Source organism: Neoarius graeffei, chromosome 10 (genome assembly GCF_027579695.1).
Source record: "Neoarius graeffei isolate fNeoGra1 chromosome 10, fNeoGra1.pri, whole genome shotgun sequence".
In the NCBI taxonomy this organism is placed as follows: Eukaryota; Metazoa; Chordata; class Actinopteri; order Siluriformes; family Ariidae; genus Neoarius; species Neoarius graeffei.
In genome coordinates, this window is record NC_083578.1 from 24,436,704 (window position 1) to 24,458,527 (window position 21,824).

At 40.4% G+C, this 21,824-nt stretch overlaps 1 protein-coding gene and 1 long non-coding RNA gene across 2 annotated transcripts; one reads left to right on the forward strand and one right to left on the reverse strand.

The window, feature by feature from the left end:
• Positions 1-849: 849 nt before the first annotated feature.
• LOC132892471 (kinesin-like protein KIF2A) lies at positions 850-11,353 on the reverse strand. Its single transcript, XM_060930756.1, has 14 exons — positions 11,252-11,353; positions 10,898-10,993; positions 10,724-10,778; positions 10,240-10,402; positions 10,041-10,131; positions 8,177-8,240; positions 7,946-8,037; positions 7,618-7,760; positions 7,271-7,475; positions 6,966-7,076; positions 6,805-6,872; positions 2,996-3,140; positions 2,639-2,780; positions 850-1,005 (listed from the first exon to the last, which is right to left on the reverse strand). Exons 1-14 carry the CDS (start codon positions 11,345-11,347, stop codon positions 920-922), a joined length of 1,557 nt encoding a protein of 518 aa, XP_060786739.1. The 5' UTR covers positions 11,348-11,353; the 3' UTR covers positions 850-919.
• A 4,324-nt stretch (positions 11,354-15,677) lies between these two features.
• LOC132892472 (uncharacterized) lies at positions 15,678-16,715 on the forward strand. Its single transcript, XR_009655433.1, has 2 exons — positions 15,678-16,093; positions 16,614-16,715. It is a non-coding gene; the product is annotated as an uncharacterized LOC132892472 (long non-coding RNA).
• The last annotated feature ends 5,109 nt before the right edge of the window (positions 16,716-21,824 follow it).

Here is a 21,824-nt window from a genome sequence, read left to right on the forward strand (position 1 = left end):
CCCACAGTTTACTATGACCTGGATGACTGAGAATCTTCACAGACATGCACCTACTGTACACAGAGTATAGTAGGCATGGTGATTGTCCTGTTTCGACTGTACAATACACAACCATTTGGTCACGCATTCAGCTAGAAACTGCTGTTCACATAGCCTCCTCTTTTTAGGCGGCGACTCCATCATTCACAAATCATGGTCTGTCTTCATGTCACACCTGACACTAGTTTGTGACAGAAATTGAAAGTTTCATTTCTGGAACACGACTGACAAAAACAGTTTGCTTCCAGGAAGACGACTACACATCACTACTGTGTGTTTCTGAGCACTGCGTTTAACACGCGCTGTGAATGGCCGAGAGCATGAATCAGGTCAGCCAATCACAGCGCAGCTAACATAAGGATACAGAAATTCCTGGAATTATCCAATTCAGTGTAAACAATGACACGTGGAACAGTCCAAACACTGAAAATATGTTGATTTGATTGATACACAGGCAAAACCGGTGGAAAAACGTATTATATCCAGGTCTACACGTAGCACCGTAATTGTGCTTCAAATCCGCAGCCGCTACGGCCAAATCGTGTATGCTGGCATCTCTGTTTATTTTTCAAAACACATTAATTGTACTGAGAAAAATTTATGATTTGTATTCGTAAGCAGCATTTGAAAACTTGATTTCCCATTGTAACGTACGTAGGCCTTACCATTGACCATGTAGGCCGTCATTGCTAATTTAAAGCAGTGCGATGATCTAATATTCTGAATATTTCACGTGAGCCAAAGAAAGAGACATTTAATTTCTGAGGAACTCTGCTGGACATTAGCAGATCGTTTAAGCATGGACACATATTACAGTTATTTGGTATTTGCTGAAACTGCTGTAATTTAGTGTCTAGCCGTCATGCTTGTGTCTGTGACCTTAGTCCCAGTGAGGCGTCTTGGGATTGATCTGCTTACTGGCTTGTTCCTCCTCTTGCAGGGCTGAGCGGAACGAACTCACTTTATCTGTCAAATGAAAGAAGACACAATATTGCACAAATTTCATAGTATGAAAGGTGGATGATTTTAAAACATTTCTTTTTAAATAAGGGTAACAAAAATCACATTAGAGCCCCATGAAATATAGTTGGGGGGGGTGGACTTGGAATGGTTCAATTCACAGATCAGACTGATCCAAAAAAAAAAAAAAAACCACAACACATGTCTGGTGATAATCCTAATATTCTGATAAGCACGCTTGATTGACATCTGGTTGTCCAAGATTTCTAGCCTGTCATGTCACTCAAGCACAGCTATACACAATGGTGGAAACATCTTGTACATTACAAGATTCAAGAAAACTTTATTTTCCCGTGAGGGAACTTCATTTGTGGTTAGGCAAACATACATACATACTAATGTCCACAATAAATACTTAATAAAAACAGAAATACCTAAAAAGCTTAAAAACTAGTGATGTGTGTTCAATAGTCTGATGGATGCTGGCACAAAAGTAGACATGGTTCGCCTAGTTTTTAGGGGCAGGGACCGAAAGCTTCTCCCAGAGGGTAAGAGAACAAAGTGGTTGTTCAAATTGTGAGTGGGGTCAGATACAATTAATTTACTTTTCCTGATGGCTTGTTTCTCAAATATGGCTGAAATGGTGGTCTGAGGTTGTCCAATAACCTTTGCACACATTTTGATGATTCTATTTAAAGGGCCCTTGTTCAACTCACATAGGGAGCCAAACCATGCCAAGATGCCAAAGGTGAGGGTGGATTGAATGAAGCAGGTGTAAAATGTTTATAGAATGGACTTATCGACCTGCAGCCATCGCAGCTTGCGAAGAAAGTACAGATGTTGTTGACGTTTCTTAAAGATGCGATTGGTGTTGTTTTTAAATGTCAGCTGATGGCCAATGATGGAGCCAAGGTATTTATACTCCTCCACCCTCTCAGTTGTTTGGCAATCTACTTGAAGAGCAGGGGGCAGAGCACCTGAAATCTATGGCCATCTCCTTGGTCTTGGAGATGTTTAGATTCAGGTAATTCTCCTTACACCAGAATGAGAAGTTATCCATCACAGACTGCAGTTGTTGCGCTGAGTTGGAAGTGTCCACAATAACTGTGTCATCAGAATACTTCAGATACACCATATCTGGATTCGCACTACTGCATTCATTGGTGCATAGCGTGAACAGAACAGGGGAGATCACAGAGATTACGTTTGAGAATCAGATAGCTGATGTTTACGGGTGGTCTTAGATTACTCAGACTTGGAGATAATTTTAAACATTAATGTGTAGTTGTGATAAAAGCTATGTGGTAACAAGAAGAGACACTGACCTTCTGCAAGCTGTACCAAAGATTAACAGATGGTCTGATGAAGTACATGTATACTGTAACAACTGGCTGGTTACTGGTATTTTGCTAGTTACCATTTACATAGTTATACAATTATATACTTTGTACGGTATAATATGTGTCCACAAGACCAAGATAATCCTGGTTAGAAAGTAATCACAGATTCACGTTCCCTGGGGCTTTAGCCCTTTAGTAATCTGAGTATTTGTGAAAATCTTCTGTTTGTAGCTTAGATGTGATTGTTTATTGTCAGCAAAAATATAAAAAAACAATATGAGGATTTTAGGATGAGTTACCTCCAAGCTCAATCAGGACATCAATCTTCTGGTTGAGTAACTGCTTGAACTGGGAGTAGGAATCTAGTACCTGCTTTTCCACCTCCAACAGAAGGGAAACCACATCATGGAAGGTGGAGACCTGAGGAGACACGTCCTCTTCCTAAAATTAAATTTAAAAAACAAAACATCAGAACAGTCTTGAAAATAACAAAACTCATTCTGCATTAAAATTACTGATAGCATCCATTCTTTCCATACATGTGAAAAGAAAACTTTGGATCAGGCTAATCCAAAATGTTAGATCTAAAACTGCTGAATATAAGCATCTTATGTTTCAGTGCTTTCTGACAAAGAATGCTTTAGTCTGTTTCATACATTCTGTTCACAGAGCAGCTTGAGGTTATCTCTCTGAGGTGAGCTGCTTAGCTCCCCCTCCATGATACCCAACTGGTTGATGGCGTTGATGTTGGGTCGGACTCCTTCGGTTATGCTGTTCAGGTCCACGGTCAGCTCCTTCACTCTGTGTGAACAGGAGAAAGCATGCTCAAATTCATCTGCAGGGGACATACTAGTGTGAATAACACCAAGCACAGAAAAAAAAGGATGGTATTGACATTTTGTAAGTGTGAACATAGTCTTGACTTGATTCATTCGATGGCTGTCTTTCCATTTTGCTGAAATACAGATATCTTAAATAATATGCTATGGCCAAATCATTCTGTTAGGTGACTAAAGCAGTATATGGTATATCATACATTTAAATATTTTTTTTCTTTTGCCCTGAATGATTAAAATAGTATGGAAATGGTAAAATGTGTTCTGACAACTCTAAATACAGGAAGCCTTGTGACAAATGATACCATTTTAAAAGCAGCAGGTTGTCATACTAGAAAAAAAACAAATCTAGGCTATAAAAAACTGAGATCTATCAATAACTGTATAACTATAGTATGGCATGCTGATTTGAAATCTAATCAAGCCCCAAGGTGCCTAGATGCTTCCCACCACCTACCTTACTGCTTATGGTGTCATTACATTTGATGCTTTATTAATGCACACAACAAAGACACAGCACACATGCCCAGAGTTAGAAAGTGAAATGAAAGCAGATTACCAATAGGTGGGATGCTAATGAAAAATATTCACCAAGCACAGCCCTCAAGATGAGACAGAAAGGCAGTATTTGTACAGTGGTGCTTGAAAGTTTGTGAACCCTTTAGAATTTTCTATATTTCTGCATAAATATGACCTAAAACATCATCAGATTTTCACACAAGTCCTAAAAGTAGATAACGAGAACCCAGTTAAACAAATGAGACAAAAATATTATACTTGGTCATTTATTTATTGAGGAGAATGATCCAATATTACATATCTGTGAGTGGCAAAAGTATGTGAACCTTTGCTTTCAGTATCTGGTGTGACCCCCTTATGCAGCAATAACTGCAACTAAACCTTTCCGGTAACTGTTGATCAGTCCTGCACACCGGCTTGGAAGGATTTTAGCCCATTCCTCCGTACAGAACAGCTTCAACTCTGGGATGTTGGTGGGTTTCCTCACATGAACTGCTCACTTTAGGTCCTTCCATAACATTTCAATTGGATTAAGGTCAGGACTTTGACTTGGCCATTCCAGAACATTAACTTTATTCTTCTTTAACCATTCTTTGGTAGAACGACTTGTGTGCTTAGGGTTGTTGTCTTGCTGCATGACCCACCTTCTCTTGAGATTCAGTTCATGAACAGATGTCCTGACATTTTCCTTTAGAATTTGCTGGTATAATTCAGAATTAATTGTTCCATCAATGATGGCAAGCCATCCTGGCCCAGATGCAGCAAAACAGGCCCAAACCATGATACTACCACCATCATGTTTCACAGATGGGATAAGGTTCTTATGCTGGAATGCAGTGTTTTCCTTTCTCCAAACATAACGCTTCTCATTTAAACCAAAAAGTTCTATTTTGGTCTCATCCATCCACAAAACATTTTTCCAATAGCCTTCTGGCTTGTCCATGTGATCTTTAGCAAACTGCAGATGAGCTGCAATGTTCTTTTTGGAGAGCAGTGGCTTTCTCCTTGCAACCCTGCCATGCACACCATTGTTGTTCAGTGTTCCCCTGATGGTGGACTCATGAACATTAACATTAGCCAATGTGAGAGAGGCCTTCAGTTGCTTAGAAGTTACCCTGGGGTCCTTTGTTACCTCGCCGACTATTACATGCCTTGCTCTTGGAGTGATCTTTGTTGGTTGACCACTCCTGGGGAGGGTAACAGTGGTCTTGAATTTCCTCCATTTGTACACAATCTGTCTGACTGTGGATTGGTGGAGTCCAAACTCTTTAGAGATGGTTTTTTAACCTTTTCCAGCCTGATGAGCATCAACAACACTTTTTCTGAGGTCCTCAGAAATCTCCTTTGTTCATGCCATGATACACTTCCACAAACATGTGTTGTGAAGATCAGACTTTGATAGATCCCTGTTCTTTAAATAAAGCAGGGTGTCCACTCACACCTGATTGTCATCCCATTGATTGAAAACACCTGACTCTAATTTCACCTTCAGATTAACCGCTAATCCTAGAGGTTCACATACTTTTGCCACTCACAGATATGTAATATTGGATCATTTTCCTCAATAAATAAATGACCAAGTATAATATTTTTGTCTCATTTGTTTAACTGGGTTCTCTTTATCTACTTTTAGGACTTGTGTGAAAATCTGATGATGTTTTAGGTCATATTTATGCAGAAATATAGAAAATTCTAAAGGGTTCACAAACTTTCAAGCACCACTGTATATGCTCTAAGGGGAGGCTGTGCATGTTATCCGTGCATATGATTCAGCATGAAGGTGTAACAGGGTTTCCCCAGGTTTGATCACCATAAATTTAAGACTTTTTTAAGACCTTTTTAAGACCACTTAAATGAGAATTAAGACCTACATCGCACCCATTATGCGGTCGTAGAACACCAGATCAAATTCCCAATAATGACAAATGTTTCAAGTAAAAATACTTTTATTATAAAGGTTATATACTTAAAAGTCATTATGTGCATTGCTTGTCGAATCTTCACATTCAAGACAAGCAAGACCGAATTTTGTTATGTAAGACGTTTTGTTTTTCCACAGGAGGATGTTGTAGCGACTTCCAAGTCTGGGAACACAGCCTTAAAGAGTTCGCTTATGCTCTCATTCGAGCTGTACGAGTGGTGTTCCGTAATTGTTTTTAAAATCCAGAGCACCTCTGCCTGAAGTGTCAGGGTTCCACCGACACCCATCATGCCACTGCTCGGCCCTTGTGTTGTTGCTAGCCTTGCCGATGATGTCTGGCTTGGCTGATGCTGCTGACGTTCGACAGTGGTGCTAGTGCCAACTCCAGGTGCATTCGGAGATTGAACCGTGCAGAACTGAGCGATGGGCTGGTGGCGGTGGAGGGCAGATGCAATGTGCTTTGAGCACTTCATGTGAGACTAAAGCAAAATGACCTATAGTGGACAACTTGAAGGTCTTTCGACAAACACAGCATCTTGCTTCAACGTCGCTTCCAGGAACCTCCCTCACCCTATCACGATATCTTTCATCTGAAAGCCACTGCTGATTAAAACGACACTTCCCCATGCTGCGATTCACAGAGTCTCCTCTCCACCACGGACTCCGACGATTGCACCGGCGCGAAAATGTATCAATATTGTTTCTTTCTTTGCACATACTCCAAGAAATTCACTGATGTTACGCAAAACCCACGTTTTCACATTGTAGAATAGTATGAGTAAATTTAAGACCTTTGTTTAAAAAATTAAGACTTGAGCAAAGCAATTTAAGACTTTTTAAGGCCTTAATTTTGGAATATTAAATTTAAGACTTTTTTTAAGACTTTTAAGACCCCGCGGCTACCATGTGTAAGCTTCTTTTCATGCATCATGGGTCAAAATCAGCCAACTAGATGCAAATAAAGCTTTAACAGTGTGTATCTGCTGCTCAGGCAGCTGAGAAGCTGGATAAATAAACTTGTGCTGATACTCGCAAGTGGGAGAGAGTCCAGAGCGACTTCCTCCCTGAGAAAATGGGATGTCTGAAGGGCTAATCCCAAACTCCTTTACTCTGGGGCAGCAAGGAAAAAGCAAAATATCAAAGCCAGTAAATACTTACATACAGAAAACCAAACAAACTGCATTTTTACCTATTGGCATATCGTAGTGTGTTCAGAGTGTTTTCAGAGGAAGCCATTCCAGGAGAGATGGTGGCAATCTGATCAGGAAAAACAAATCATAATCAGAGCTGTCCAAAAATAAATCATAAAGATAAAAATAAAGATATGTGAAATACAGAGGGGCTATTCACCATGCACATCCTTGAGTTCTCCCCAATGAATGAGTCTTTGAGTACTTGTGTAAGTTTGCTGGCTCTGAATGGTTTGTGCGGTTTGTTCAGACCCAGAGCTCTAATACACTCCTTGATGGAGACAGAACACCAGCCATTTAAGACACCAGAATCAATTAGCATTAGGATGCATTTCAATGCTCAAATTCAGAAGGTATTAAACCATTCATAGGTAATCAAACCTTAATGTCCTGACTTTATAAAAACAGGTTTTGAATCTGGCTGTAACTGTAACTGCACTTTTCTATGGTGACTGACCGACTGACCTTCAGTGCAAGTAGGCTCTTGTTGATCTCTGCTCCCTCCAGCCGTGTCTGCCGGTTTGCAGTGGATGTATCAGCAGCACGCTCATTCCCGGCCAGGTCAATCAATAAAAACTTGCCATGCAGCCTCCCCTTCCTGCGCAGAATAATCTGGAAGACAGCATGGCTACGAGACGAGTGAGCGTTGGCAGAAGTCTGTCCTGACATTCTGGGGATCAAGAGGTGAAAAAAAAAAAAATTAACACCAGGTTACAGTCAATAAGGGGAAAAAGTGCAGATACACCATATAATCACACAGAATATTTATTACTGTATATCAGACAGCATTACACACTGCTTTATCACGTTACCTGCAGTTGTTTCCAATCTCAATGAGCTTGAGGACATCTTCAGTGCATTTGACCTCTCTCTCCTGCAGCCCAACCACCTGCACTTGCTGTTTCCCGTCCTCCAGTACACGCAGCTTTGCTTTACGGTTTAGCAGGTCAAACACCTGGGCACAGCACCAAAATTTACAAAAAGTAATTCACTTCGGCTAGATATGGCACAAAACATATGTACTGCAAACTCTTTGTGATCTTCCACATCCACTAACACTTTATAACCATGAAAGAACTGCTTTACAACATTCAAAACACTATTTTCTGGGGGATGAACAGAAATGTTCGAGTCACTTGCCTTTCCATTGTAAATTTCAAAATAGGTTGTGTAGACTTGAAGATCCAGCTTCTTGTATTTGGGTTTCTTCAGCATAAGAAAAACATCACAAGCTGCATGGAGTAAGAGTAACAGAACAAACATATTTTTGAGAATGCTTATTTTGAAGCTATTCAAAATGTAGCTAATTTTTGAAAAGGATAACTGTGGATTTAAAAACCCTCGAAGAGCTGCAAATTCTTAAACATTTACCAGCTAAGGCAGAGATTCCTTTAGAACAATCCTGGTCCTTTTTTGAAAAGTCTCCACTCATGGTCTGAGAAACCAAAAGACATCAATGTGAACTTTATACTCAAGCATACTGTAAGTGGAGTTCTGTGCAATACGCGATGCAGACTTAGCCAAAATTGAACTACCTGAATTAAGCACTGTACAGTCATATAATCAGGGTTCCTACACATTTTCAAATTTAAAATTCCAGACTTTTTCCATACTCAAATTCTCAGGTTTGGAGACTTCAGCGAACAAACAACTACTCATATATTTAAAAGAATTACTTGAAAATCAAACAGGTACTCACATTATGACATACCACCAAAATACATACCATATTTAGCTTGGCCTAAAATTTGTATCAGTGCCCTGTTTTTGTCATAAATATATATATACACATTACACAAAATACAGGATGCCACTCTGACGCACACGTATCTGATGCACACTTCAAGACATTAAAACACGTGTGTGAAGATGTCAAGCACATACAGGATGTCCCGAAAAAAAATTTATACACACTTTTAAATCACTGTAAAGTACTGTATGTGTTTATTAAAATCCATGTAATTTTCAAAGAGTAATAGAATTTACAGACATTTTATTATTTAGTCACCGCCTGTTCTCAAACTGACATCCATTCTGGTCCAGTCACTGCTGACAATGACGATATAATATCTACAACATAACCTTGTGTTACTTATTTTATGGGCAGTTTTCACTGGATAGTTTCCCAGGGAATGTTAGCCAGAATGAGCTCAAGTTTGCTGATAGATGTTCAATAAATATTTACTACGCACTTGAAGAAGAGTAGCTGTTAGAATAATAAGACAAAATTCTCACCGTTCATCATTTGTTGCCTGAAGGAGTGCATTGCTTGGCGTTTGTTCTTGGCCCCACTTTCGACTGAGTAAAAAAATAAGTTGAAACTTTCGACGATGATGCTGTGACCATGCGCTGGTGCTTCTTCCCCTTCATGTGACTTAAAATCGCCGCCTCCCCCATGTTGGAAATATCAAATGATTTTATACAAAGCTTGCATTTAGCCTTACTTTGCCATTTGGGATCTTTTCTCAGCCAAGCTGTGTATTCTGGTTTGGATAGCCATCCATCAGAAAACATGCATTTACCCATTGCCGAGTTTACATTCCTCTCTCTGGTAGTAGGCTATGCCTAACGTAGCCTACGTTGATCTACGTACGTGGGTTGCCTATTCTTGTTATAAGCGGCTTTGGGCTTGCTTTTTTGTCACTTAAAAAAAAAATCAGAAGTCGCGGATTTTGGGGATGGTGATTCAGAGTTGTAACTTGTTTATATGTATGTTTGCGCACACAGCCTTCATATTTTTGTTGGCAGTTTTTTTTTTTGTCTTGGGTCGCTTGTTTTCAGGGTCCATGTGCCTTATTTTTCTAGCAAATTCTGGCAACACTGCCAAATAAGCCATAAGCATTTTTACACTGACTGGAGCTATGATGTGTGTTCACGCGTGTTCAAGAGGTGTTTTGTAGCAGGGGGTTTTCCTGTGTCTTGTCCAAAGTCTTGCAAGAAGCAAGCAGGTTCAGGGGGTGTGGCGAAGCGCATGCCAGTACAACAGAACACCCGTTTCCCTCCCTCCGCATTTCAACACATTTCTTTGGCAAAATTCAACTGAATGTCGGAATGTTGAGCTTCATTTTACTATGTAGTGGCAAAGGTCTGGAAACACAAATATTTCTCCATACCCTGATTTCCATTTTCCATACTTTTCCAGACCTGGAAAATACTAAAATCAAATTCCATACTTTTCCATACTGCATAGGAACCCTGTATAATACATTTATTCAAAAAAAAAATGTTCTCTCACATGCGTTTTTCCACTTCCAGTTTGGCCATATGCAAAGCATGTAGCCATTCCTCTCTCAAAGATGGCTTCCACCAAAGGTCTTGCTGTAAACCTGCACAGAAGAACTTCTTAAATTACACGTCCACCCGAGACGACAACAAACTCTTATCACTAGTGGATTACAATTAATTTGTAGATACATGGACAAGAAAAGGCAAACCTGTAAACCATTTCATTTGTTGCAAGGTCATCAAAAGCGTAATCAAAGCGAAAGTTTTGATTCTCCAGGTAACGGGTGAGGTCCACTTTCTGCTTAAGCTCATGGACCATAACGACACCATTACTAAGGATGGTGATCACATCAAGCTCTTTTCCACTGAGTTCTACAACACAGGATTGACACATTCTTTAACACACTCAGTGATTTTAAAAGACATCAGTTGCATTCAGTGTTGTGTTTATTTTAAGCTATTTGAGTTCATATTCCTGTTAAAAGGAATCAAAAGGCTTCAGCATCAACTGGCAAATTCTAATTATTAGTAGGCTTTAGAACGGGTTACATATTTTGAGTCTAAACTGGTTGCTGAAGTTAATCCATTAGAAAACTGAGATTACAGGGCACATGACACAAATATTAAGAATTCAGAACAGTGATACAGCATTTTAATAAGTGAATAAGAAAACATACAAAAGTCTGTTTTTACCTTTTTCGTTAAGAGGGCGCTTCCTCACGCAAACACATATTTGGTGCTCTTCGATCTGCCAATATTAAGTGTCTCTTTACTATTACAGCTAAAAATCAGCACATGAAAATTTCACAAAAGGTCTGGCAAACATCCATGGCAAGATGATAAAAATGTACTTCAGTTCATACTCACCAAATCAGCTGTGTTTAGTTGGTTGCAATTTAGGCTTTCCCTAAAGTCACTGATCATCTGCATTATTTCATAGTTGGGGTTTGTTGTGTCCACTTCCTTAAAAAAAAAAGTAATTTATCATATAACATACAGCAAGACATTAAAATGCCTATAGGTATTATTATAGGGGAGATTGCAAAGCTAGTCTTTAATGTAAGTAATATATCATAGTGACCAAACACAAGGCACACAATACCCAAATTTAGCCCCAAGGTTAAATAAGGGTGTATATGCAAGTAGGACGTATTCTACATCAAGATAAGAGATGATAATATTTTGATTATGGTATTTTTAAAATCATAGGCATGCACTTACCTGCGCTCTCTTTTCCTTTAGCTCTTGCTGCTGCAGTCGCTGCCTCTCTCTTTTCTCCTGTACTTTCTCCACATCTTTCACACAGTTGGATTTCATCCTCGCTGCCAAACACCATGACAACACAGTCAGACAATCCTGACTAAACAACAGCGTCTTTCACTTCCTTTGTTAAAGGATCTTTTCCTCTTCTCGCTCTGTCCTTGTTCCTATATTGCCTGCATTTAATGTATAACTGCTAAAGATTCTGCATGAAGGAATAATTGAACACAGACTAAATACCAGTTAAAGTGAATAGCCAGACTGAAACTGTGTGTACAAATCAATACAAACTAGGGGGAATTGGAAAAAAAAAAATTATATAAATCACTCCCGGCAGCCAGTGAGCTTGCCGCCTATAAACACGTTATTGCCAGCTACTCACAGTGTGTGTGTGTGTGTGTGTGTGTGTGTGTGTGTGTGTGTGGGGGGGGGGGGGGGGGGGGGGGGGGAATTATTATTTTTTTATTTCCTTGTATTTTTATGTGACATGCTTTATTTGTTTTTATTCACTGAAAAAAAGTTATCTTTCTAAATGGCAAGAATCATGCTCCTATGTCAACGGGCATTTACCTGTACCTGTACCTGTGTCAGTACTACACATGCATTATCAAGCTGAGCAAGATTTACACTTCATAAAAAATGAAGCCTGTTGTTTTGCAAATTTTGTTGCCATTAAAAAAAAAATCACATGGTTTGATTGACTGATTTGACTGTGTTCATTGTGCTGCTTGCTCTACCATGAGCTTAACAATGATCTTTGTGCGACAATGCTAAATGAACAGTGACCGCCTACAAAAGTGACTGGATTGTTTTCACCTCCCATCTTTGTTCCCAAGCGGTAGCTAGGACTGGCCTTTCAAAAGTGATGTCAGCCTGAATCGGTCAGTTGAAACTTTTATTGTCATTAATGAAGTACAAAGTTAATAGACAAATTAAAATAAAAACCTGCAATTTGTGTTAACATTTGTTTAGATTAATAGAATTACAGTTGAACAGATGTTTCACTAACATTTTTCGTTCAGTGTTTAATAGTAGTATAAATACATTCATGTATAAGTCATTCAGAATAATTTGCACTGACTCAAATTTTAATTCAAGTTCCTTATTTAAAATATTTTGTCTCTTTAGTTCTGATAAAGTTTACTGAATATTTCAGTTTCACGAGATCTCTTTATTGTCTTTTATTGTTCTAGTCTTGAAGCTCTTCTGAGGGTTACCATTTTTCTATTGAAGCCTCAGACCCAGAAGAATTTTGAAGATAGACCTTCACAATAATAACTGAATATTCAATAATTTATTTCATATATTATAAGTTGACCCATGACTGACCTAAAAAAATAAGAGTGCTCTGAGAGCACAATATCCCCCGCTGGCAACTATGCCATAACGCTGGTAAAATGAGACTGAATTGAACGAAATTGCAATATGTGTATTACCAACATATAACAAAGAATCTTGCCAAGTTTCGTGAAATTCCTCCAAAAATTGTGAGAGGAGTTGATTTCAGAAGGTGAGTACCCTTCCCGGGATGGACATTGCCACGACATAATCCCCCTTCGGGCCTTTCAGCCAGCGGGGGATAGAAACTTTTTGCCAAATTACATGAAATTCCTCCAAAAATTGTGAGGGAAGTTGATTTCAGAAAGCAAGCACACCTTGATGAAATTGCCAAAGTACAAGTTTGTTAATAATCAAGAGCATAACTCTGGTAAAATTTGCCCAAATTAAACGAAATTTCAATATGCGTATAACTGTCATATAACAAAGTCTTCTGCCAAGTTTGGTGAAATTCCTCCACAAATTGTGAGAGGAGTTGATTTCAGAAGAACGTACACCCTCATGAAATTGTCAAAGTACAAGTTATTTAATCAAGGGTCAAAACTCTGGTAAAATTTTCACAAACAAAATTAAATTGCAATATGCGTATTACCGTCATATAAAGACCTTCTGCCAAGCTTTGAAAAATTCATCCAAATATTGTGAGAGGAGTTGCTGTCAGAAGGCAAGCACACCTTCATGAAATTGTGAAAGTACAAGGTTGTTAATCAAGGACCACAACTCTGGTAAAATGTGACCAAATTGAACAAAATTATAATATGAGTACTACCGACATATAACAATGCCTTTTGCCAAGTTTCATGAAATTCCTCCAAAAATTGTGAGAGGAGTTGATTTCAGAAGGAAAACACACTCATGAAATTGTCAAAGTATCATTTTGTTAATCAAGGGGTGTAACTCTGGTAAAATGTGACTGAATTGAACAAAATTACAATATGTGTACTACTGACATATAACAATGCCTCTTGTCAAGTTTCGTGAAATTCCGCCAAAAATTGTGAGGAGTTGATTTCAGAAAGTGAGTACCCTTTCCTAGGATGGACGGACGGACGGACAGACATCGCCATGACTTCGGGCCTTTCAGCCAGTGGGGGATAAAAATTTGAAAATAAGTCAAACTGGCATGAAATCATCAGAGGCTTTACTTTCATTTTCATCAATTTTATATTTTTCACATATTACCCACCTAAATCATGAAATCAAGAACAACATTTGATTTACTCTGAGATGCAGAATGTTGCAATCTCGATCACTCAGAATGCACTACTATACACCTATATGTTAAAAATTTTCTGGGGGAGGACCACTCACCTTTTTTGCATTGTGGTGTCAACTAATGCCACCACGGCTCTGCTTACACTTTGGGTCTGCCTACTACTCTTTTCCAAATGTCCCGACTCCAAAAGTTATTGACAGGGCTGGTACTATTATCACATCAACACAGGCTCAAAACTGAATCTCCCAGAACATGCAGCAGCCCTCCAACATGGCCGTCACACCATGCGCTGAATCCCCAGAGTATTGCGTTATTACTGTCACATGGTGCTCATTACTTCCGCGTTTCTTTGTCTGCTATAAACAGACTGGTTACATATGATCATTGCAAAGTATTGCTCAATGTGCTACTACAACCCCTGGCAAAAAGTATGGAATCACCAGTCTTGAATGAGCACTCATTCACACGTTTTATTCTGTAGAACAAACTCAGATCACAAACATGATACAATAATAAAGTCATTCCAAAGTGCACCTTCTTGGCCTTCAGAAACACTAAAAGAAATGAAGAAAAAGCATTGTGGAAGTCAGTAAATGTTACTTTTATAGACCAAGCACAGAGAAAAAAATATGGACTCACTCAATTCTGAGGAAAAAAATATGGAATCATGAAAAACAGACAAACAAAAGAACATTCAAAACACATCACTAGTACTTAGTTGCACCACCTCTGGCTTTTATAACGCCTTGCAGTCTCTTAGGCATGGACCTGATGAGTGACAAACAGTATTCTTCATCAATCTGGTGCCAACTCTCTTTGATTGCAGTTGCCAGATCAGCTTTGCAGGCCGGAGCCTTGTCGTGGACCATTTTTTTCAATTTCCACCACAAGTTTTCTATTGGGTTGAGATCTGGACTATTTGCAGGCCATGACATTGACTGGATGTGTCTTTCACCAAGGAATGCTTTCACAGTTTTTGCTCTATGGCACGATGCATTGTCTCATCTCATCTCATTATCTCTAGCCGCTTTATCCTTCTACAGGGTCGCAGGCAAGCTGGAGCCTATCCCAGCTGACTACGGGCGAAAGGCGGGGTACACCCTGGACAAGTCGCCAGGTCATCACAGGGCTGACACATAGACAAAGACAACCATTCACACTCACATTCACACCTACGGTCAATTTAGAGTCACCAGTTAACCTAACCTGCATGTCTTTGGACTGTGGGGGAAACCGGAGCACCCGGAGGAAACCCACGCGGACACGGGGAGAACATGCAAACTCCACACAGAAAGGCCCTCGCCGGCCCCGGGGCTCGAACCCAGGACCTTCTTGCTGTGAGGCGACAGCGCTAACCACTACACCACCGTGCCGCCCTCAATGCATTGTCATCTTGGAAAATTATTTCATCATCCCCAAACATCTTTCCAATTGAAGGGATAAGAAAACTGTCCAAAATGTCCATGTAAACCTGTGCATTTATTGAAGAAGTAGCCAGCCATCTCCCCAGTGCCTTTGCCTGACATGCAGCCCCATATCATCAAGGATTGTGGAAATTTGGATGTTTTCTTCAGGCAGTCCTCTTCATAAATCTCACTGGAACGGCACCAAACAAAAGTTCCAGCATCATCACCTTGTCCAATGCAGATTCGTGATTCATCACTGAAGATAACTTTCATCCAGTCATCCACAGTCCATGATTGCTTCTCCTTAGCCCATTGTAGTCTTGTTCTTTTCTGTTTAGGTGTCAATGATGGTTTTCTTTTAGCTTTCCTATATGAAAATCCCATTTCCTTTAGGCGATTTCTCACGGTTTGGTCACATACTTGTACATTGACTCCAGCTTCCTCCCATTTATGCTTCATTTGTTTTGTTGTACTTTTTCGGTTTTCAAGACATATGGCCTTAAGTTTTTTGTCTTGACGCTTTGATGTCTTCCTTGGTCTACCAGTACGCTTGGCTTTAAAAACCTTCCCACGCTGTTTGTACTTGGTCCATATCTTAGATACAGCTGACTGTGAACAGCCCACATCTTTGGCAACCATGCGTGAAGAGTTACCTTCTTTAAGAAGTTTGACAATCCTCTCTTTTGTTTCAAGAGACATCTCTCTTGTTGGAGCCATGGTTCTTGCCAATCCACTTGGTCCAGCAGCCCTCCAAGGTGTGATAACTGCGCTGTTTCTAACTGCAGACGAACGAGCAGATCTAATCTGAGGCATGTGTCAATTTAGGGAAAGGAAATTGACTGGGTGAGTCCTTATTTTCTACCTGAAAATTGAGTGATTCCATATTTTTTCCTCAGAATTGAGTGATTCCATATTTTTTTCCGGGGCGGCACGGTGGTGTAGTGGTTAGCGCTGTCGCCTCACAGCAAGAAGGTCCTGGGTTCGAGCCCCGGGGCCGGCGAGGGCCTTTCTGTGTGGAGTTTGCATGTTCTCCCCGTGTCCGTGTGGGTTTCCTCCGGGTGCTCCGGTTTCCCCCACAGTCCAAAGACATGCAGGTTAGGTTAACTGGTGACTCTAAATTGACCGTAGGTGTGAATGTGAATGGTTGTCTGTGTCTATGTGTCGACCCTGTGATGACCTGGCGACTTGTCCAGGGTGTACCCCGCCTTTCGCCCGTAGTCAGCTGGGATAGGCTCCAGCTTGCCTGCGACCCTGTAGAAGGATAAAGCGGCTAGAGATGAGATGAGATATTTTTTTCCCTGTGCTTGGTCTATAAAAGTAACATTTGCTGACTATCACAATGTATTTTCTTCGTTTATTTTAGTGTTTCTGAAGGCCAAGAAGTTGCACTTTGGAATGACTATTATTGTATCATGTTTGTGATCTCAGTTTGTTCTACAGAATAAAATGTCTGAATGAGTGCTCATCCAAGACTGGTGATTCCATACTTTTTGCCAGGGGTTGTACCTGTTTATACCAAGCCTTATACTGTATCTCTGATTGCTTTGCTGGATTTTGACTAATGTTTGTTCTTTGGATTGCCTCTGCCTTTGATAACTGGTTTGCACATCTCTTGAACCCTGCTTGTTTCACATTTGGATACTGACCATCCATTTGGATTTGTTTGCAATCATGTTACTTAATAAACTCCATTCTGCACCTCATCCTTCTGTCACCTGTATTCATGACAACTATTTCGTATCTTACCAGCACTGGGTCCTTGAACGCGGTGATCCATGAACATAGTGTGTGTTGGTCCATTTTTGGCTGCACTAATATCAAGAGAGCATACATGATGTGTCGTGTCCATGTTGTCTTTCCCAGAAGCCTAAAATGAAAATGAGGCTATTTTTAGATTTGTCCAAAACTCAGCCTGAAGCAAATATACAAATATGTTATGATTTGTGGAAATAATAAAATAACTCCAGTGTTTTTGTTACTTTGATGCTCTCTCCTGTAAAGAAAAAGTCTGTAATTAGGTCTGATGACTAAATACCGACGTGTGCAAATACTGTATTAAATCATCATTTAACATTTCAAAGCTGAGCTCTGAATACAACCCATTATTTCTCCACAAGAGCTTAAAGGGCATATTCTGGACCAATTTCGTGTTTTTTTTATATGAAAGAATGCCCCTTTACACACTCATCCAGAAGGGTAATTTTGCACAAGGCCATCTGTCTACAGCAGAAAAAAATAAAATAAGACATGTCTGGAAAATCCCAAGGGAGTCTGGAGCCAGATTCGTGACGTTACCTGTGGAAGCATTGTCTGGTCTTTTGGGAAACGATGAGTACTAATCCCATCAAGATTGGTGTTGCTACACCCTCCTACGATACATCTGTTAACCATTTTAATAATTACGCAATAACGTTGAAGAAATTTGCAGAAAACCACCAGGTCGTTTTCTCATAAACAAATTAGCACTGACGTAGGATTCAGAGGGAGGCGTCCCGCAGATGACATCACGAAAATCAATGTTTCCTGGGAAATTCAAATGCAAAGTTTTTTCAGAGGCGGACCAATTCACCTCAAATGGCTTGATTTCAACTGAATTTTTCTGGTATTGCGCACGGTAAAAAAATTGCAGAGAATGCAGAATGTTACAGATATTTGACCAAAGTTTAATATAAAATAGGAGAATTATATTGATCTTGCTCCTGAATGCACTTTAATTCATCATTGTTACGTTTCCCTCAAATCATGTCTGCTTTATCCAAGGTGGTTCAGACATGGTCTGACACAAAACCTATAAAACTGTTACCTAATCTAGCTCTGTGGCATCCACAGTAAAACATACAAAATATCCAAATAAACCTCATCTCATCTCATTATCTCTAGCCGCTTTATCCTGTTCTACAGGGTCGCAGGCAAGCTGGAGCCTATCCCAGCTGACTACGGGCGAAAGGCGGGGTACACCCTGGACAAGTCGCCAGGTCATCACAGGGCTGACACACAGACACAGACAACCATTCACATTCACACCTACGGTCAATTTAGAGTCACCAGTTAACCTAACCTGCATGTCTTTGGACTGTGGGGGAAACCAGAGCACCCGGAGGAAACCCACGCGGACACAGGAAGAACATGCAAACTCCGCACAGAAAGGCCCTCGTCGGCCACGGGGCTCGAACCCGGACCTTCTTGCTGTGAGGCGGCAGCGCTAACCACTACACCACCGTGCCATCCCCCAAATAAACCTAATAACATAAAACAAGCATCAACTGCTAAAAAAAAAAAAAAGATGTGCTTACTGAGACGTTTTGAGGTACATGTTCATGTCCTGCCATTTGCTGCCCACAGTCTTCCTGTCGAGGCCTGCTACTCGATCCTGGAGCTGCTCCTTCTCTTGTTCTTTAAGAAGCAAACACATTCACTCCAATTAAAACACACTTAAGTTCAAAGACTTTTCCACACATTTTACTTTTCAAGCATTTTCAGATTGTGGCATTAGGTCAGTAAACTGGCATTCACAATTTCTCAGACTTGGCTACACTGGCAGAAATTAAACACACACATCCTCCTAACCACGGGCGGCATGGTGTAGTGGTTAGCGCTGTCGCCTCACAGCAAGAAGGTTCTGGGTTTGAACCCAGCAGCCGGCGAGGGCCTTTCTGTGTGGAGTTTGCATGTTCTACCCGTGTCTGCGTGGGTTTCCTCCGGGTGCTCCGGTTTCCCCCACAGTCCAAAGACATGCAGGTTAGGTTAATATGAGATGAGCTGAGGTGCCCTTCAGCGAGGCACTTAACTCCCAACTGCTCCCTGAGCGCTGTTAGCATGGCTGCCCACTGCTCTGGGTATGTGTGTGTGCTCATTGTGTTCACTGCTTCAGATGAGTTAAATGGGAAATTTCACAAGTGTGTGATGAATAAAGTTGTGCTATCTTTTTCTTTTCTTTCATCCAACTCATCCTACTAATTCTCCTGTGTGTGAAATGGAGTAATGTCTCTACCTGGGCTGTGGGGGCGCTTTAGTTCCCATTGCTCCCTGCATCTGTAATATGACAATAAAACATGATCACACGATTTTTAACACTGATTTACTATGCAGTCTTGCATTTCAACTATTAAAAGTGTGTGTGTGTGTGGGGGGGGGGGGGGGGGCCTCACAGTTTCATGCTGGAGCTTCTCTTTGGGATGACAATTTCTGTTCATGTTTAGAAATTGTTTCATTGCGCAGAAACAATATCTGTGAAAATAATCAGATAACACACCATTGTAAAACCAAAAGTAACTGTTTCACAGTTTCATTTACATTTTAAAGACATGTAAGACTTTTTGCTTGACTTTCTACGAGTAAATCAGCATCATTACTTAAACCAAATAACTAAATTTAAGTTTGCAATTCTATTTTTCAGGGTTCTGTTATTTAACCACAAAATCCTTTTAATGTTTCGGCTTATCACATTTTTTTTAATGTTAGAAGCTTACTTAGGAGCTGATCTCTGGTCTCTGCTGCATTTTGAGAACGAAGACCGAAAAGCCTGACCGCCCAGTTTACACACTTAGATGACGTCACAGAAGTGAATCGGAACACGAAGCCTTGCCGTCTCGTCGGCAGACTGCGCTCAACGAAACCCGAGGGGTGGGTCGTGTAAGAATGAAAACGTCTTCATAAAACTCTTTCCAGCGCGCACACACACAAAGAAGTTTCATTCCAAAACGCAGGGCATAATTGATTCACTCCTTGTAAGTGAGTCGATTCAGAGCCGAATCTCATCTCATTATCTGTAGCCGCTTTATCCTGTTCTACAGGGTCGCAGGCAAGCTGGAGCCTATCCCAGCTGACTACGGGCGAAAGGTATGGAATCAATTTTGTGCCAAAATGTTCATAAAATGTTCAAAAAGTGTTAAAAAAGATAAAAAAGTTTTCAGTTTCTTGCATTACTACTTTTACTCCTAAATCCTACATAATTAAAAACACAGTCATGAAATATTGGCATTTAATATGTGACGATCCTTCACTCCAGGGTAAATTTAAGGACCCCCCGTTGTTTGTCTCCAGACGGGGTCCCAACCTCAGGAATAAGCTTGTTAAAGCATGTATAAGATCTGCTCCTGCTCAAACACTCTTAGCACCCCTGAGGGATGGTAACTACCCCTGTGGCAACTGTGCCCAATGTAACAGTACACATAAGACTCATACTTTTAAACACCCCAGGTCTGGTAAAAGTTACAATGTGAAGGGTTTTATTACATGCAATACAAAGAATGTTGTTTATTTGTTAAGATGTCCCTGTGATAAGGTCTATGTGGGAAAAACTACACGTAGCTTAAAACAAGGCGGCACGGTGGTGTAGTGGTTAGCGCTGTCGCCTCACAGCAAGAAGGTCCTGGGTTCGAGCCCCGGGGCCGGCGAGGGCCTTTCTGTGCAGAGTTTGCATGTTCTCACCGTGTCCGCATGGGTTTCCTCCGCATGAAAACTTTTCCTCCGGGTGCTCCGGTTTCCCCCACAGTCCAAAGACATGCAGGTTAGGTTAACTGGTGACTCTAAATTGACCGTAGGTGTGAATGTGAGTGTGAATGGTTGTCTGTGTCTATGTGTCAGCCCTGTGATGACCTGGCGACTTGTCCAGGGTGTACCCCGCCTTTCGCCCGTAGTCAGCTGGGATAGGCTCCAGCTTGCCTGCGACCCTGTAGAAGGATAAAGCGGCTAGAGATAATGAGATGAGCTTAAAACAAAGGATCAGCGAACATAAGAGTTCGATTAGACGGGTTGATCTTAATTACCCTGTGGCTTGTCACTTTGTAGAGTGTGCCCACCCTGTTTCTTCCCTACGGTTTCAGGGAATTGAGCAAGTTAAATTGTCAAGGGGTGGGAACATTGATAAAGTGCTGTGTCAAAGGGAATTGTTTTGGATCCATACATTAGATGCCCTACAGCCCAAAGGGTTAAATGTAGACTTTGACATGAGTGTTATGTTATGATTGGAGGTATACTATTTGTTAAGTCTTGAAACTGCAGTTTATGAAGTTTTTGCTGATGTTTATGCAGTTATCTTGAACTTACATTTGCTTATATGTGTGTATGTACTCAAGTTTGTATGTAAAAAGATGTATGTTTTTGTGGTGGGTAATTTTATTGGTGCATTTGGGGTCAATTTAATGCCAGCTACCTTGGGTAGAGGAAATATGAAACCAGGAAGAACAGAAAAACTACAACTCCCACACTTGGACTACAACTCATCTGTGCAGGTGTGACTGAGCACCTTAATGAATCTTAATTGATTAGTTTGTTGTATGCTCCATCTGTTTGTGCCCTGAGGAAGGTCTCTGACCGAAAGCTTGGCAATTAAATGAACAAAAGGATCTAAGTGTGCAGACATTTTTTCTTGTTTGAACTGCCAAAATGTTCATACAATACTTTTGAAATATCAAACAAAAACGACAAAATAAAAAAAAGTCAATTTTTTTTTAGACTGGCAAACAAATTATTCGTGTAATCGTGCAAAATATCAGTCTATTACTCTTCAGAAACCTTTTATTTTTGTTCCGCGTCTTTCTCAGTTTTGTTTGACGTAATTTATTTTGGTTGC